Source organism: Cibotium barometz, chromosome 33, assembly GCF_041138505.1.
Source record: "Cibotium barometz isolate CiBa-2024 chromosome 33, ASM4113850v1, whole genome shotgun sequence".
NCBI classification, from domain to species: Eukaryota; Viridiplantae; Streptophyta; class Polypodiopsida; order Cyatheales; family Cibotiaceae; genus Cibotium; species Cibotium barometz.
Window position 1 is genome coordinate 41,668,837 of NC_141078.1, and position 18,073 is coordinate 41,686,909.

An 18,073-nucleotide genomic window follows, 5' to 3' on the forward strand; every position below is an offset into this window, starting at 1 on the left:
GCAAGAAATAGTTGCTCATAAGCAAAAGGATCTAGAGGACTACTTGAGTTATAAGCAAGAATTCTTACGTCCTTGGACTCTTTGGTTGCGTAGTCTTCCTAACCCTGGAGATGGTGCTGAATTCTTGAAGAAGGAGAGATTTATTGCAGGGATGTACCCATCACTAAAACTGCAAGTAGAGTCAGGAGAGCCCACAACATTTGATGCTGCTGAGGCTAGGGCTACCAAAAAACTCCGAAAGATGAGATGTATGCTTGGGGGGGGCTTTATCTTTGATGACTCAAAGCCTAGGGAAGAGGTACAGTCTTGCACTCATAGAGAATTACCTAAGGTCACAGTCGAGGTGATAGAAAAGTTAAATGAGTCTTTAAATAACTTGTCTATCCACTTTGCACAAGCTGTGGAACAGAAGGGCCAAGCTAAAAGGGTTGAAGAATGAGAGCAACGACCTAGGTGACTCTTGCAATGTTGGAATTGCAGAGAGTCAGGGCCTGGGATGTATAATTGTCCTTGGCCTCGTGGGGAGCCAGGGAAGCCTAACATGAATTATCCAGTGATGAATGCAGGTGAAGGCACTAGTCAACAACAACCGTTGATTTTGCAGAGGCCCAATGCAACAAGACCACCTCCACGAGGAGTGGAAGGAATGCCACCTTTGCCGGACCCAAATGTACATGTGGTAGAGGTAACAAAGGCCAAGGAGGTAGACATTGAAGCAAATGGTGTCAAACGAGGGCGTGGAAAAGAGAAGGAAAAGGAGGGTGTGGCATCACAAAGTGACCATGGATGAGGAAAGAAAGTGAAGGAAAACAAGGAAGTCAAGAGGAGACGACGTCGTATAAACCTCCAAGATTTCCCCCTCGGACATGGTATGGCTCCATACAACCTTTTGGAAGATATGAGAGGTAAGGGTCCTGATATCTCATGGCCTCAATTTCTAGCCTTATGTCCACAAGCTAGGAGGGAATTAACAAAGGCTGTGAGCACTAGGAGAAAAACAAAAGAGAATGTGCCTGTTGTAAAAATTTCACAAGCCGAGATGGATGAGGACATTACACCTATATTAGATTGCTACATCAAGGGAAGGCTAGTTAAGAAGGGTCTAGTAGATGGGGGTGCACAAATTTGCATCATGACAGAGGACCTTATACAAAAACTAGGCATGCATATTCATGAAACACCTGAAATTAAGGTGAAAATGGCAAACAATAGCAAAGCAAAGTGTCTTGGGATTTGTAAGAATGTTTCTGTGGAAGTTTTTGGCATTAAGAAGGTTGTTGATTTTTATGTTATGTCTACCAAGGGAAGTGGTTATCCATTTATCCTAGGTAGACCATGGCTAATGAGAATGCGAGCTTTGCAGGATTGGAAAAATGGAAAGTTAATTTGCAGGAATGAAAATCGTAAGAAGATTATCTTTGACATGAAGGAGCAACGACAAGAGGAGATAAATGAAGAATCTTCTCAAGGCGAAACAGAGGAGGATTGGACCGATGACGCCTCAGAGGAAGAAAGCAGCAGTAGCACTATGGAACAGGAGTCTTCCATTGAAGTCATGGGAGTAAGATTCAGAGCAAAAGACAAAGAGACACCCTGTCAAGGTTTGGAGGAGGTAGGCTCTCAAGAAGACCAAATTGTGCATGATGAAGAAATGTTTGATGCTTTGCTCTCAAAAACGCTTACATTGGAGGAAGGAGAGGAGTTTAAATGTGTACTAAGGAAATTTCCTAGGTTTTTTGCTAAAGATTACATAGATGTGCGTGGCGTAGAGGCCATTCAACACAAGATTGAGCTAAAGCCAGAAGCCAAACCTAAGGCACAAAAGCTACGAAGACTAGGAGTCATCAAGAAGCAAGCACTACTCAAAGAGGTGAGGAAGCTTCTAGCAGCAGGATTCATATATCCTATAGAAAATTCAGAGTGGGTCTCTCCCGTCGTGGTCACTCCCAAGAAGAACGGCAAATGGAGGGTGTGTGTGGACTATCGTCCACTCAATGAGGCGACAAAAAGGGACCACTTTCCTCTTCCATTTCAAGATGAGATCCTAAATGAGGTAGCAGGTCATGAGAAGTATACAATATGTGATGGCTACTCGGGTTACTTTCAAATTGGGATTGCATTGGAGGATCAATTGAAAACAACCTTCATCACTCCTTGGGGTTGTTATGCTTTCAGAGTCATGCCATTTGGTTTAACCAATGCTCCAGCGACATTTCAACGTTTCATGAACATGGTGTTTCAAGCATTCTTTGGGAAATCCATTAGAGTGTTCATAGATGATTTTTGCATCTATAGCTCTAAGTCATTGCATGTGCAGAGGGTGGAAGAAGGCTTGAAGAAACTCTACGACATGGGGGGCCAACTCAATCCCGACAAATGTCATATTGGTGAGGATGAAGTAATCTTGCTGGGTCATAAGGTTTCTTCCAAAGGCATTGAGGTGGATCCTACAAAGGCAAAGGCTCTTATCGACCTACCATCTCCAAAGAGTCTCAAGGAGGCCATCTCATTCATTCAAAAGGTGAAGTACATGTCACGCTTCATTCACTTAGCCTCAGAGTTACTTCACCCCTTGCAAAAATTGACTCAACAAGAAGAGTTTGCATGGTCTGATGAGCTTGAGGAGTACTTTTGTAACATTAAAGTCATTTTGTTAGAGCTACCAACACTCATGCTTCCTTGTTGGGAGTACACTTTCTTTGTTAGCTCTAGTGTTGGAAAGGAAACAGTGGGTGCAGTTTTGTTACAGCAAGATCTCCACAGTACTAGGATGCGGCCCATCTACTTTGTTAGTAGGGTCATGAATGTCATGGAGAAAGGCTACACGGAAGCGGAACTCATGATGCTTGCTCTCATCTTTGCGGTGAGAAAATTTAGATCCTACTTGTTACCAAAACCTTTTGTAATTCTCACTACAGAAAATTTGTTTCCTTGGGTGTCTTCTCAAATGACTATTAGTGCTAGAATCACAAAGTGGGTTATGGAATTGCAAGAATTCCAATACTCTTTCAAGGTAGAAGATAGTGTGCGTGCACAATTGGCAGGGATTCTCACTTATAGAGTGCATGAAAAGGAGATTAAGGTGCCTGAAGTAAAGACCCTACCATTGCCACCACCCAAAACTATACCTAATGCATTCACCTTGTTCTTTGATGGAGCTTTTAGAAAAGCCATAGGTAAAGCAGTAGGGGGGAGGGCTGGTGCTGCTCAACCCAAATGGAGAGGTGGTTATGAAGGAGAAGGTCAACTTGCCAAGTTCTACTAGCAACAATGAAGCAGAGTACGACATACTACTTCATGGTTTGAAGGTGTGCATCAATCAAGGGATACAACGTCTCCTAGTAAAAGGGGATGCACTTCTTATTGTAAGGCAAATTTTAGGCATTTGGGCATGCAAGAATGAAAGATTAAGGCAAAAGGTTCATGGTCTTTCTCAACTTTCTTTCCAACTTCTCTCTCTTTTCCCTCTCCTCTAAAATCTGAGCTTGAAGAGCTAGCAACTACTCCTCCACAATTGGGGGTTGCAGATTCATTGTAAAACAGAGGTAATGAAGTGGAGAGATACAAAGATTAATTAATTAATGATAGAAATAATTCAGCAAAGATGATAAATGATAACAATACTTATCGTTGAACCTGAAATTGTCAAAGAGTCAAGTCGATTCGAGATTCAAGCGCACCAATGATACTCGTATTCTCTCGGACAATACTGTCGAGAGATATCGGAAACCACACACACTTGCTTGACCGCGAAGAATTTGTTGAAGCCTTTGGTTTGTTCAAAATTGCAAAATAAATTTTCGGGAGCTTTGACAAATTAAAAATTTTCCCCTCAAGGCATTATGGAGAGCCTTGGCAAGAAAATTTTAATTTCACCAAATCTGCAATTTTCTGCAGGCCTTCAAAAATTAGGCCGGGGCCTCCATGTGCATGTGCTCCCTTGGTTTGGGTTGGAAACTTTGAAAGATTTTAAATTTGAAAGTTTTAAAAGTTTTGAGATTTAAAAGCTTGAAAAGACGTTATATGTGGTTAAGCCTTAAACATGATTAAGATTTTTAAGCCCTGCTTCTTCACGTAATCGGTGCAGCGCGATAGCCCATGAGGAAGCAAAAGCCAGCCCTTCATGATACAATCATCTGATGCTCAAGCTCTTCCAAAACTGAGAAGAGGAAGTGAGGTTTTGCCCTATGCTGCTTCAATCTGCAGTACGGTTGGATCGGGAGCAGATGCTCTGAGCTGCAGAAAACTGCCTTCTCCACACGTAGGTGTGGTTTTAGGCCGCCTGCACAGCAGCAGGTGGTTTTTGATCTTCATGATTGCTTTGCCAAACCATACAAGCCTTAGACATTTAGATATTTCCTTTGTCTTTGGATTTTTGCCTTTGCCCTTCATGGAAAACCTCTTGCCCAATTTCTCCATCAATTTTTGAGCTTTTTGCCTTCTCTTTGAGTGTGGTTGGCTCTGATACCACTCTCACGATCTTTGCCACCCCCACAAGAGAATCAAAGTACCACAAGTGCTTGCATAAATCAAGAATTAGTAATCAAATCCATACAAATAAAAGATTCAAATGTATTAAGCATGGATATGATAATAAAGATGAGATAAAACCACAAACTTGAAAACAGAACTTAGACGACATCACCATCAACAAAGGATTGGGTTAAATCTCCCCCTCATGCGTGTGCTAGCTCCTTGCATGACATGAGTATTTTAATAATGTATTACCGAAATAGCCCTTGAGCTAACATGAAGCTTTTGCCAAAAATAGGGCTCTTTACTTTTTACAAAAATGACCACTCCTTCTAGAGGATGTTCACACACATCTAGTGTGTACCAAAAATAATAGTGAAGCTCTAGTTCACACGGAATACACCGATGTACATCGGTGTACATAAATTTATATTCGAGTACGAATAAATGGCACGTGGCCAATAAAAAATAATGAAGTATAACTCATAAATGTCAAGGCGATGTAAACGCCCATGCAGATGACAAAATCTGCGCAACACCTCGTTCGGTGACCCTTGCACACTCATGCCTATGTGACACCTCGTTCGGTGATCCTCGCACAAGTATGATGCCTCATTCGGCATCCTCGTACTCATCACCTATACTCAACAAGTCAACATGTTAGGTGAGAAAATCAAACACCAATCTCAACAACACTAGCATGCGTACACATGGCATCACCCAATTACAGCATACATAGCATAGACCCGCAAAGCATATGCCAATCGCACTTATAATGTAGTATTTAATATGACATCACTCTCACAATACTAATTGCAAGCATGGCACAAATGGTCGGACGAGGGCTTTAGGGAGTCAACCTTGTTCACTAAGTTGAGGTGGCATGATGACAAGGCATGATGAGATGGCAAGATGCTTATGTGGAGTCTCCTCCATATGATGTGGCATGTACATGTAGAACTAAGACTATGTTACCATAGCTCAAGTGCTTGACAAATGACATACTCTCTAGGCTTGGTGAAACACCAAGCCTAATAGGGTTCTTTTGTTTTAGACTTTGGGCGGACAAACCGTGAAAATTTGATTAAGATGGCTGGAAAATGGCCTTTCCTTACTCAAACTCACTCTAATTTTTTTTGTTAAATTCATCAATGAAAAGTACTTTGATCCATAAGAAATTCAAGTGCAATGAGGGTTGTATAAAATTTAAATAATTAAATTATTAACCTTTTGCAAGCCCTCTTAAAGACTGAGTGAATTTTCTATAGAAGATTAGAAGAAATTCAACCGTTAAAATTGCAATTTAACAATATGGCCACATTCTATAGATATTTCTCTTACTTCTCACCATTGGATCTTCATCAATGATGAGCTTCACATTTGCCAAGATCTTGAATAGAAAATCACATGTTGCTTTACAATATGAAGCAACGAAAAAAATATTTATACAAAATAGTTAAATAGCCAAAAAACTTTCCACAATCAATTTAAGCTCTATGCATTGTGTTATATTCATGTACAAATTGGGATGACCATTGGACTTGGGATGCAAAAGTACTAAGCATTGTATGTGTAACATATACTGCAGTAAAGAAAGTTGAAAAATGCAAATGCCAAAACTTCTGTGAAATGAAACAATCACTAAAATAAATTGGATTTCCAATCAGGGGGTGCCATTTGAACACCCACCATATGTATAATGTGCCCCAAAGACCTTGCCACTAAATTCCCCTACTGTCAAAAGTGGTGCCCCCTTATCTTGCAACCACCCACTATAGGAGATTATTTTCCCTTATAGTATGTACTCTTATCTTTTTAGTTATGTGGTTGTAGAGAAGAGAAGAAGATAGAAGAAAATTCAGCCATCCATATCTCTCTTATGTGTGTGTGTTTGCTTGCAACAAGGAACTCAAGATTTCCCTCTCACCCGCATTCTCTTTAATAATTAGGGGCCTTACGTGAAGGGTGAATAAAAAATAAAAAATAAAACGTTATAGTTGCCACATGCACGAATATATGTATTCATATCTTATATAAGTACACATACTTTATGGATGTGGTGACATCTTGATTTTTCTTTACAAAAGAACAATGATTTTATATTCACGTGATCACAATTTTTTTTTTGTTAATAACATGTGTTAACATGTTATTAACATGTTAACATGTTAACATGTTCCCAAAAAAGCCGATGGGAAGCTCCGTGATAACCGGATAAAATCCCATCGGGGTTTTTTCTTTACCCGGCACTCCCGCTGGGAAAAAAGAAACCCCGGTGGGTCTCGGCGGGGTTGTCACCCAGCGGGGTACAATTTTCTATATATATGGGTCCGGGGGGCCCTTTGGGAGTTCATTGCTGACAGCATACACAGGTAATGAAACTTGTGTGTGTGTGTGTGTGTGTGTATGTGGGTGTGTGTTCGTGCGGACAGCCGCCCACTGTCGCAATGCGTGGCAGGATGTGGGTGGTCCGCCACACGAGGGATGTGTGTGTGGGTGTGTGTTCGTGCAGGCAGCCGCCCATTGTCGCAATGCGCGGCAGAATGTGGGTGGTCCGCCACACGAGGGGTGTGTGTGTAAGGCCATTCTTCGGAATGGTTGCTTACCCTGGGGCACTTAGTCGTTCGGTAACGCGGCTAGTCTGTGTCCTATGGTAAGTATGGCACGCCGTAGCGGTACTAGTCGGTAACGCGGCAAGCATAGTATCGTTATGGCGATGTCACCTTCCCTTCCCTTCTCTTTGTCAAATGCGAGCATATGGTCGGTAACGCGGCCAGTGTATGTTCGTATCCTATTCGTATTCCCATAGAATCGGGCGGCATTTTATCGTTAACGCGGCAAGTTGGTGTCGTCCGCTAGTTTATATATTATTTTTTGCATATTGTGGCATTTAATCATTAACACGGTCGAAAAAATGTCGTAAATTTGCTTGCATATTACGGCATATGATCGTTAACGCGGTCGAAAAAATGTCATAAATTTGTTTGATTTGACTTGTATTGTTTTTATTGTGTTTGATCCATGCGATACTTGGTTGCTAACGCGGCATGAGTATTTCATGGATCAAAGTTTACATCATATTGTCTAAACGTTTTATTTTATAATATCGTGATTCGTAACTCGAAAAAATGAATATCTCTCTCTCTTCCTACCCCCCCTCTCTCTCTCATGATACACTTCACAACTATTTCTCTCTCTCTCTCTCTCTCTCATGATACACTTCACAACAAGATAGATGTGTAGATAAGGATTTCTTTTTTTTCCTCCATCTCAACAAATAACCTATTCAACCAAGCATATAACAATGAATACACAAATGAAAAAACAACAAAGTCACTCACGTATTAAAAAACATACATTAGCAGACAAAGGACTTCGAAACTATCTTGACAAATACAAAAGATCATCACATAACACAAAACTACTTCGAAACTATCTTGCAAGGTCTTACTACAAAACTACTTCGAAACTATCATGCACATTGCACCCCCAATGAAGGATACCTTTTGTACCCAATTAAGGATACTTTACACAATCAAAGATCTATGCTTGCCCAATACTCTAGTATAGGACAATAGACCTTCTCTAACATTCACAAAGAAAATCAAAGATCTATGCTTGCCCAATACTCTAGTATAGGACAATAGACCCTTCTCTACTCTAAACTATATCAAGTATCAAGAACCAATACAAGCCCCTAAGCAGAACTCTTGGCTCCATCCAACCATTCATAAAGCAGAATGAGGTAGATTACCTACGTAGCTCAAATGCAAAGCTGAATGACTCCAAATTTGTCCCTAAATCTCCGCAAGTATTAGCTACGAACCACACCCTGCCCTCAATTCAAAGAACTAAGGAGACGAGTGGCTCAATAGCCTTAGGAGTGCCTACAAGGAAAGACGACAGTCCCTAAGATAAGGACGTTCTTCCCAAGAGGACACTTCTAGCAACTCGAGAGCTCTACAAGTACTTTGAGGAGGGATATCACGCCCCCAAAACAAGGACTATCTCCCCAAAAGTTCCACGATGGGTGTCAAGCAGTGTTTATAAACAGAATAGACCCGCCGGTGTTGTTTCTTTTCCCGGCGGGCCCGCCGGGAAAAGCAGTTATCCCGACGGGCCCGTCGAGAAAACCAAAAGCCCGGAGGTGTTACGGGACTAGTGGGTTCTGGCAGGTCATTGCTCAGGTCATGTGAATATACAATGTGATCACAAGTTTTAATATGTTAACAATAGGTTTTGTTAACGTGATAACGAAATTGTGAAGACGTTAATGAAATCCCTGCAAAAGAATTTTGAGTGAGAAAGGAAAATGACATTTTTTTTCGGAGGAAAAAATAAAGTAAATGGTACCAAAAGGTGCAAAATATCCAAGTTGCTCCTTCTATTGAACAACAAATATCTAGATACTATGTCTTCAATGAAGATGCTTGAAAAAATTGGTGGGGTGGACCAGCAAAACAATCGTCGCTCGCGGGCAACCTCCACGGAGCACGAAGGAGAGGACAAATTATTTCTCCTTCTTCAATTTAGTAGCGGAATAACTTCAGTTCTCCTTCCTATGGATGGGCCATAGAATTGGCAAGCTACTTCCATTAGAGATTGGACGATCCTTGGACAAGAATATTTATGTGGGTTATTTGAAAAAAAGAAGGCAGACTAGATGGTAGGAGAAAAGCATACCTAGTTCAAACCATTTTTGGGATTTTTTCTACTGTGATACTAGCCCTACTACTAGTGTGGCTATTATCCAGGCCAAGAGAACATCGAGAAACAAAACAAAGAGCAATAAAACTATACATAGTTGCTACTGATAAACAAGCATTACGCATTCGACTTTACTAACTTGTCAATCTTGGATGTCTATGCCTCCATTGTTTTATAGTGCATGTATTTAAGCAACTTCTTGATGAGAAATCTCTAGGTCTCTAGAGGATGAGCTATGAACTATTTTCCATGGTTAGAGATTAGAGGACCTGAAGAGGGTACATACACAATTGTCATTATGGTCTTGATGCCTAAGGTAATGACAGTGCATGATTAAGATCTTTGGAGGAAGCACAAGCAGATCCAAAAAACTAGAAGGAAACCATGCAAAATAATTATGATTGAGGAGTCACACTTAGGATCTAGTAGATTGTCCACAAAAACATAAAGTCATCCGAACCAGGTGGGTTTGGAAGGCTAAGTACATATATGGATACGGCTATTGGAAAAGGGCTTTACTACACAAGAGGGATTTGACTTTTAGGAGCCATTTTTCCCACATATAGATTGACTATTCACAAGGTACTAGCTTTTCTTACTCATGATAAGTGGCTAGTAATGTGCACCGATGGATGTGAAGTTCGCCTTTGTCAATGAACACCTCAAGGAGGAGGTATATTGTGAACAGCCCTCGGTATATTTGATGCCCTAATTTAGAACGCAAGGTATGAAGACTCCGTACAAATGAGGTTGTTGGAGGGCCAAAAGAAGAAGCATAAGGCTAGGCTCAAAAAAGGCCACCACGGGGACATAACTTCATAATAGTGCAACACATTCGGCAATGGAGAGGTCAAGTTCAGGTAGCCCACATTACACATTTTTGTAGAGGTGTGTATATTATATTTTGTTAAGTACACATGCTTGTCATGACTAGGGGTCTACATGAAGGGTGATTTTTTAAATAAAAATAAAAGGATGATATCGAGCTTAACTAGTGTTGCGAACATTGATGACCCACTTGGGTGATAGCTTCTGCACTTATGCCATTAGCATGGTTGGTGAGATTATGGTTGATATGCCGCCAGTGTGGACGACAAGCTGTGTGACAGTCACTTTGGAGTACTAGAGTTATGGCATAGTTATAGCACCCGCTTATATAATCGAGTTTACACTGTAGACCGACCATTGCATGTTATTGCAGGAGAATATTTTTGCTTATAGCATGTACTCTAATCTTTTTAGTTATATGGTTGTAGAGAAGAGAAGAAGATAGAAAAAAAATTAAGCAATACATCTCTCTCTTGTGTATGTGTGATTGCTTGCAACGAACTCAACCTCTCTCTGTTCCCTGCATTCTCTCTGATAATTAGGGGTCTTACGTGAAGGGCGGTTTTTGTAAAAAAAATAAAGGGTGTAATTGCCACGTGCATGAAAATATGTTTTCATATTTTATATAAGTACACATACGTTATGGATATGGTGACATCTTGATTTTTCTTTTTAAAAAAAATTGAGCGAGAAAGGGGAAGTGGAATTTTTGCCCGGAAGAAAAAAGCAAGTAAATGGAATCAAAAGGTGCAAAATATCCAAGCTGCTCCTTCTATTGAACAACAAATATCTAGATACTATGTCTTAGGAGAGGACAGCTGCTTTTTTCTTATTTTAATTTTGATGAATATAATAACAACAGCTCTTTCTTCTTATTTTAATTTTGATGAATATAATAATAGCAGCTAAGGAGGAGGTTGGGCCGCCATAGAATTGACGAGCTGCTTCCATTGGAGATTGGACGATCCTTGGGCATCGATAGCTTCCTGGGCGGCCTTTCTCCAACACGATGCTGCTCGTTTGAGGTGTGAAGAGGCCATGGTGTGTTCTCCAGCTCGCATGAGGGCTCGAGCTTGTCTCTATGCACGAGTCCATTTTGGTCTGCCTCAAAATCCACCCACTTTCCAGCCGTCCACAGAGCACCTGTTGTTGAGCATTTGGTCCGCAAAGTAGGGCCAACCCAGCATGGGCACCCCGGCCGAGATGCTTTCTAGTGTAGAGTTCCAGCCACAATGAGTAAGGAAGCCTCCCACGGCAGGGTGAGTGAGCACTTGGAGCTGGGGGGCCCATTCGACGAAGCATGCACGCCCTTGTATCCTTTCAAGGTACCCTTGCGGGAAAAGGGCCGTGTCTCCGGACATGAGGTCGGGTCGGATAACCCAAAGCAAAGCTGATTGGCTAGCTTCCAAGCCCAAGGCCAGCTCTTCAAACTGTTGGGCGGACATCACGGCAATACTCCCGAACGATACATACAGAACAGAAGAGCGCTCTTGCCCGTCCAGCCATTTCAGGCAAGTGTGGTCTTCTGGCCAGAGGGCTGCTGTTTGATACGAGGCTAGCCCTGCACCAGCAGCAACTCCTCCTCCCTCGGCCTCTTGGTCGAAATGGGAAGGTGGTAGCAGAGGTCCCACCGTGTATATGGGATTGTTTTCCTCTCTCAGGGCTTCCATTGAACCCTGCTCAAGCTCTTCGAACGTGTTGATTGCAATCCACGTGTTCTCCTTTAGCCTTGTGTAAGGCTGCAGAAACACGTCAAACATGAAGTCCTCCGGATCAAAGCACTGCAAAAACGTGTTTAGCTCGGTCATCTTCAGCGGTGGCACTCCTGGGACCCAGGTTATACGCTGATCAGCGGGCTCTGCAACATGTGGCGCACTTCTTAGAGGAGAATTAGGTTGTAATCCTGATTAGAGTTTGATTCAGCCCTAAGTAGTATAAGCAAACTGATTGACGTAGGAGATTAACACTAGTGGTGCTGATTATTAATCCACTGCTAATATACTCGTCATAATAGCTGGATCGAGACGACTTATTACAAGCAATTACTTCGTGATTGTTTACAAAGGACGATGGGGTGCGCTCTTACCATCGTCATCAGGAGATCGGTGCCCTTGCTTAACGGCCATGACGGATGCAAGTGTACCAGCTGAAGCAGTCCAGAAAGCAAGCCTTCGGAGCCCAAATCTGGTGGCAACATCTTGTGTGAAGTAGAGGTAAAGGTCCGAAATCATGCATGTGACCGGGCTCTCCACGTCGGATCGGAGCAGACCTTCCACCAGCTCTTCAAAAGCCGGTTTCAAGCTAAAGAAAGACTTGCACAGCTCAACAAGGGTTTCTTGCCCACTCGTGCTCCCATTCTCCCTCTTATCCCTTATCTCCGCAAAGCGTATGTCAAGGCCTTGCTCTTCAAATCGCGGCGGCAAATGCTGCAATAGTGCATGGTTGTGCTGTGTATTAACGAACGTAATGATGAAGCCTTCCAAAGCTAGCTTTATAGACAAGTGCATCATGGGTCCGATGTGGCCTTGTGCAGGGAATGGGATAACAACCGCATGTGGCCGTAAATTAAGGTCGCGGAGGCTTACAGGAAGACCCATTATATTGCTTGTGTTTCTACTACAAAAATTAAGTGAGATAATACTGCAATCGGCTAGTGTGAGATGCGGCAACTAGAGGAGGAGGACCAGCTCCAAAGCACTGTAAATGCTTCATGGGAGCTTACGAGCAGCATTTTTATGCTTACACAAGCAAGGGGCGATTGGTGGCATTAATAATATATCTTTGAAAACACCACACGTCTTCTGAAAATACTCAACACCGCACGTCTTCTCAAAATTAACGCCGCCCGGGAAAATTTGTTGAAAATAGACAGCATGATGATGTAGCGCTCGGAAATATTGAGGGGCGTGCTCGTGACCCGTGTACGTGTCATCATTGTACATGTACGGGCGTGCTCGTGACCCTCGTGCGTGTTCATCATGTGTACATATACGTGTCATGATTAAACTGTGCTAGTTAGTACTAACATCCAAATTTCTAAGTTTACCAAGGTAATTAGTGCGCTCAAGATAATTAGTGGCTGTCGAACGCTAGGTGTCATGATTAAACTGTGCTAGTAACATCCAAATTTCTAAGTCTACCAAGGTAATTAGTGCGCTCAAGATAATTAGTGGTTGTCGAAACTCGTCGGTTATTGACAAAAACAAACTTTTCCCAACGCTATTCATCAAACTAGATAGTAGAGAGTTCAAGGCTTACACGTTTCTCTGCGCGGAATCTTTCATATCTTAAAAGTCAACGGTAACTAAAGTACCGGGAAAAACCTGCACCCCTCTCTGTCTCTCTCTCTCTCTCTCAAACAATTACTTTCCTATATTACCTTGGGTAGGTACCGGGAAAAACCTGTAGGCACTCCAACGGTCAAACAATCCCCCCTCTCTCTCTCTCTCTCTCTCTCTCTCTCAAACAATTATTTTCCTAAGGGAGAAACTTGGTTATTACCTTTGGTACGAGGTGGCCTAAGATGCTTGCATAAAAGCAAACATCGAGAGAAGGCCACGTGGCATCGAGAGAAGACCCATCTTCGGGTACCCAAGCTTTAAATATACTAGTGTCCCGACCCGTCTTCGACGGCAAGAAGCATTTTGCATTTAGGTACATGTAAAAGATATATGTGTAAAATCACTCTTCCTTTCCTTTTAGAAGCTAGGCACATCGAGTTACACACAAACACGCATAAAGATGTATGTATGTATATACATGTACGTACGAAACCATACATGAGCGACAACTGGAAGATATGTGTAAGTGTGTACGCGCCTATGAATGCATGTGTGCATGTCACATACACACATGTAGATATGTGTCTGTGTATGCGCACGCACCCATAATATCCATAGATACTAGTCACACTCATACATATATGTATACATCGCCCTCAACTTGCCAAACTAATATATAAAAAACATCGTGATTGCCATATATATCCATATAGAAGTTCCTAGCATTACAAACCCATAAAATGATGAGTATCTTAACACACATGAACACAACCTCAAAACAATCTTCGGACAATGGGATTCTCTCTACTTGGTAGCCTATATCTCGCGCCTCCATTTGGCAAAATGTATGCCATAAAAAATATTAGCATTGAAAATATAACTCTCATAGAAAAAAGTTGGATAAAGATAAAAGCTTGGAAAACTCATTTGGTGGATCAATATTTGAGGCGAACGGCGTTTGAACAGGCTTGTAAACAGCAAATCGAAAAATTCTGTATTGTCCGGTGCCTATGCACCGAAAATCTAACTTATCAGGCTTTTTATAATCCACAAACATTACATGTACATGAAGCTGATCTGCAACCTTCCACAGTCGTAGATTGTAAATTCCTAGGAGCCCAAAGCTCTCGTCTCGTAACTGTCTCGACCATACAAACCCAATAATAATCTGGGTTTTAAAAAGTGAAGATATTCCCTGTTGCAAATGAATGTTTCAATAAAAATATAAATTAATCAAACAAAACACAAAAGCTACATAAAAAGAAAGTTTGTATATATATCGTAAAACACCAGTGCTCTCTAACAGTTCGATAATTAGAGAAGCTGGTACTTGGCCTTCCCAAAATGGAGGGTCTACAATTCAGCCATGAATATTAAATAAATCTTGGAAAACAATAATACCTAAATTATAGCAAACGTCTAAAATATTTACCTTCAATATCTTGTACATCACCATAAACGAATGAAAATGATCTCCTTGCCACATCTATCCTAAGCAGTATATCCCTGATATCAAATATAACACACACTCTCTCTCTCTCTCTCTCTCTCTCTCTATATATATATATATATATATATATATATATATAGACACACACACACACTCACACACATACACATAATATAAGGGCACTATATATAAAAGCAATCCAATAGCAAACAAAGACTGCACTTGCACATCTTCAGAAACATTCTCCAATAAATGCTTCCTTCATTGCATAAAGATAGGTATAAATGTAGTCTCTTACATTTGCAAACTGCCATTTACATTTAAATTCTTCGACATGCCATTTGCAAAACCTCCTTGTAGATAACATTGGTTGTGAAGAGTTCATTTGAACCTGTTGTGCCACTACCATATTCCACAATATGCTTTACACACACTTTCACTGCATTGGATGATCTAACACGTGACATAGCGACGTACAGTTATCCATGTGTGAATACTTGCATGGCTAGATAAAGTCCCAATACACTCAATGTTTGTCCTTGGGACTTATTTATTGACATACCAAAAGCTAACCTGATAGGAAATTGCCTCCTTCTCATGTCAAACGGCAATTGAAGCATAGTAGGCACAAATGTTATCTTGGGAATAAAGGCTCTGTCTCCAATGTTTGTACCTGTAATGATTTCTGCTTCTATGACCTTTGAGTTAAATTGCTTGCATATCAATCTGGTACCATTACAAAGTCTCCATCGAGGGTCCAAATTGCAGAGCAAAATGATGGGTGCATTAATCTTTAGAAGTAAGCGGAGGGTAACCGCCACCTAAGTTCAAACTATTCAAGTACTCAATTGGATACAGTATTGTGTCATTCTTGCAAGAAACAATAGAATCTGCACTAAGGTATTCTCTTTTAAGACCAGGCAATGAACTCAAGGCTAGTTCATTGATCTCATCAACCTCTAAATTTCGTGGTGGAAGAATAACACGGTCTTTGAGGAAGCATGCATAATCCTCAACTCTATGAAGATCTTTGTATACCCATTCTACCAAACTCAAAACAGAGTTGCCATCATGGATCAACATTTGCAATGGAATTACTACTCTACCTTCATTATTTGGCTGACCTATAGTGCCATCCCCAATTTGTAATGTCCATTTGACAAATTCATGTTCTATACCACACTTTGTCTAACCCGCATGTTTTGGGTGAGCTTTAAAACACTCATATATCTACAAATATGTGATGACCGGCATAATGTTGCATCAACAATGTCTTCGTGTGATCCCTTTGACACAACTGGTAAGATTTGCCTAAAGTCACTACCGAAAAGCATAACTTTTCCACCAAACACTGTATCACTTTGCATAATGTCCCTCAATGTCTTGTCCAGTGCTTCATATGCGTACCTATGCATCATTGGAGCCTCGTCCCAAATGATTAACCTTGCAAGCTTCAACACCTCGGCCAATGGGCTATTAGCTTTGATTCCACATATGCTAGAAGCATTAAGTACCAATGGAATTTTCAAACGTGAGTGAGCTGTATGACCATTCGAGAGTAATAATGCGGCTATTCCAGACGATGCACATGCCAAGGCAATGTGTTTCTCTCCACGCAATCGAGATAGAAAGGCATTGTAAAGATAAGTTTTGCCTGATCCACCTAGTCCATCAAGAAAAAAAGCACCACCGTGGTTCAAAGAAACGGCTCTAAGGATAGTATCAAATGCTCTTGATTGACAACTATTAAGACTCCTTTCAATGGAAACAGACAAATCATCCTACTAAACAGAATCAAACATCATCTCTTCCATCAGCAAACCATTGTTGATAGTGCAAAACTTGATCTATCCGGAGTAGGCAACCCTTCAAAATTAGTTAACCGCTTTCCAACTAGTGTAAGAGATCTTGCATGTGCAATAAAGCCTGATTCTTTGCAATAGAATGATAAACACCAACATCGACACACCCTCTTTGTAGTAATGAATGCAAAAAATCTTTTGAAAGTTCAGCGGAGAATTTGTCCCAAAGCAGCCCAGGGTATATAGGCTCACAAAAAACCATTGTAATGACAAACAATTGATGCAATTGAAATCCTGTATTTTGAATTGCAGCTTCATAGAGACACAACACCACTCCTCATCACTCTCTAGCAGCCCTATGGCTTCACATGCAGCTTTAAAACATGGATACAAATGTCCATTCACTATTCGCAAATCCTCAAAAGATTTGCACTCTTTGCATACTGTGAGTAGCATCCGTAAGTAATATTTCTCACCTACACTCGGACTAACATTATACATATGTCCAATCATATTTCCCCTTTTTCTTTTAGTCCATGAGCGAAGAGCTGAATTCCACACCCACTTGCAAGGAAAATTAACATATAGTATGCTATTTGCATTTGCATACAATTGATTGGCTTTGAACTGTCACATAGGCTGTAACGCCTATGGACGAACGACAGACCGGATGGCCATGTCCGGGGTTCAGTGGGAGAGGACGCCCATGCGGAGTCATGGGCGGCCAGGCTAGTGTGGATGGCAGGCCACACACTATATAGCCTGGGGGATGAGGGGCAATCCTCATTCTTCCTCTATGGCTGGGTGGTGAGCCAGGGGCCGTCCCCTCCTGTGGTAATGCCCGTAGCGACGTTACGGGTATCTAACACTGGTATCAGAGCACAAACTATCAGAGCAACAACTCGAACACTTCCGTCTAGTGTTCGAGTTGTTGCGAAAGCACAAACTATTTGCAAAGAAGAGCAAATGTGAATTTTTTGAAACAGAAATTCACTACCTTGGCCATATTATATCCGCCGATGGTACGCGGATGGAGCCATAAAAAGTAGAGGCTATTCTTAAATGACCAGCACCAAAGAATCTCGAGGAACTGCAGATTTTTCTTGGCATGTCGAGGTTCTACCGTCAGTATGTAAAGGACTACGCGAAGATCGCAGTCCTGTTGACTGACCAGTTACGGTCAAAAACTAAAAACATTAGTTGGGGGGACGCCCAACAGAAAAGCTTTGATAAGCTCAAGGTGACCATAGCAGCTGCACCTGTTTTGACTATTGTCGATCCAAATGAGCCGTTTGTTTTGGAAACAGACGCTAGTAATGAGGCCATTGGGGCTGTACTTACGCAAAGGGGACGCCCAATTGCATTTGAGAGTAAAAAGTTAGATCGTGCGCAGCATAACTACTCGGCTTATGAGCGAGAGTTACTAGCGATAGTTCATGCACTGAAAAAGTGGAGACACTATTTATATGGTGCTACTTTTGAGGTCCGGATGGACCATGACAGTCTGAAATGGCTTTCAAGTCAAAATGAAC

General features: G+C 41.5%; 1 protein-coding gene across 1 annotated transcript; it reads right to left on the reverse strand.

Moving 5' to 3' along the window:
• Positions 1–10,654: 10,654 nt before the first annotated feature.
• Positions 10,655–12,740, reverse strand: LOC147619576 (UDP-glycosyltransferase 85A2-like). The gene is made up of 2 exons (XM_086773242.1): positions 12,095–12,740; positions 10,655–11,866 (listed from the first exon to the last, which is right to left on the reverse strand). The coding sequence occupies exons 1-2, from the start codon at positions 12,603–12,605 to the stop codon at positions 11,115–11,117; spliced, it is 1,263 nt and encodes a 420-aa protein (XP_086629368.1). The 5' UTR covers positions 12,606–12,740; the 3' UTR covers positions 10,655–11,114.
• Between the last annotated feature and the right edge of the window lie 5,333 nt (positions 12,741–18,073).

Bases quoted from the DNA above. Each gene is read 5' to 3' on its own strand.
- LOC147619576 (XM_086773242.1), bottom strand. From the start codon at position 12,605: ATGGGTCTTCCTGTAAGCCTCCGCGACCTTAATTTACGGCCACATGCG. The intron at 11,867-12,094 runs GTAAGAGCGCAC...CACATGTTGCAG, and splicing joins CCGATCTCCTGATGACGATG to AGCCCGCTGATCAGCGTATA.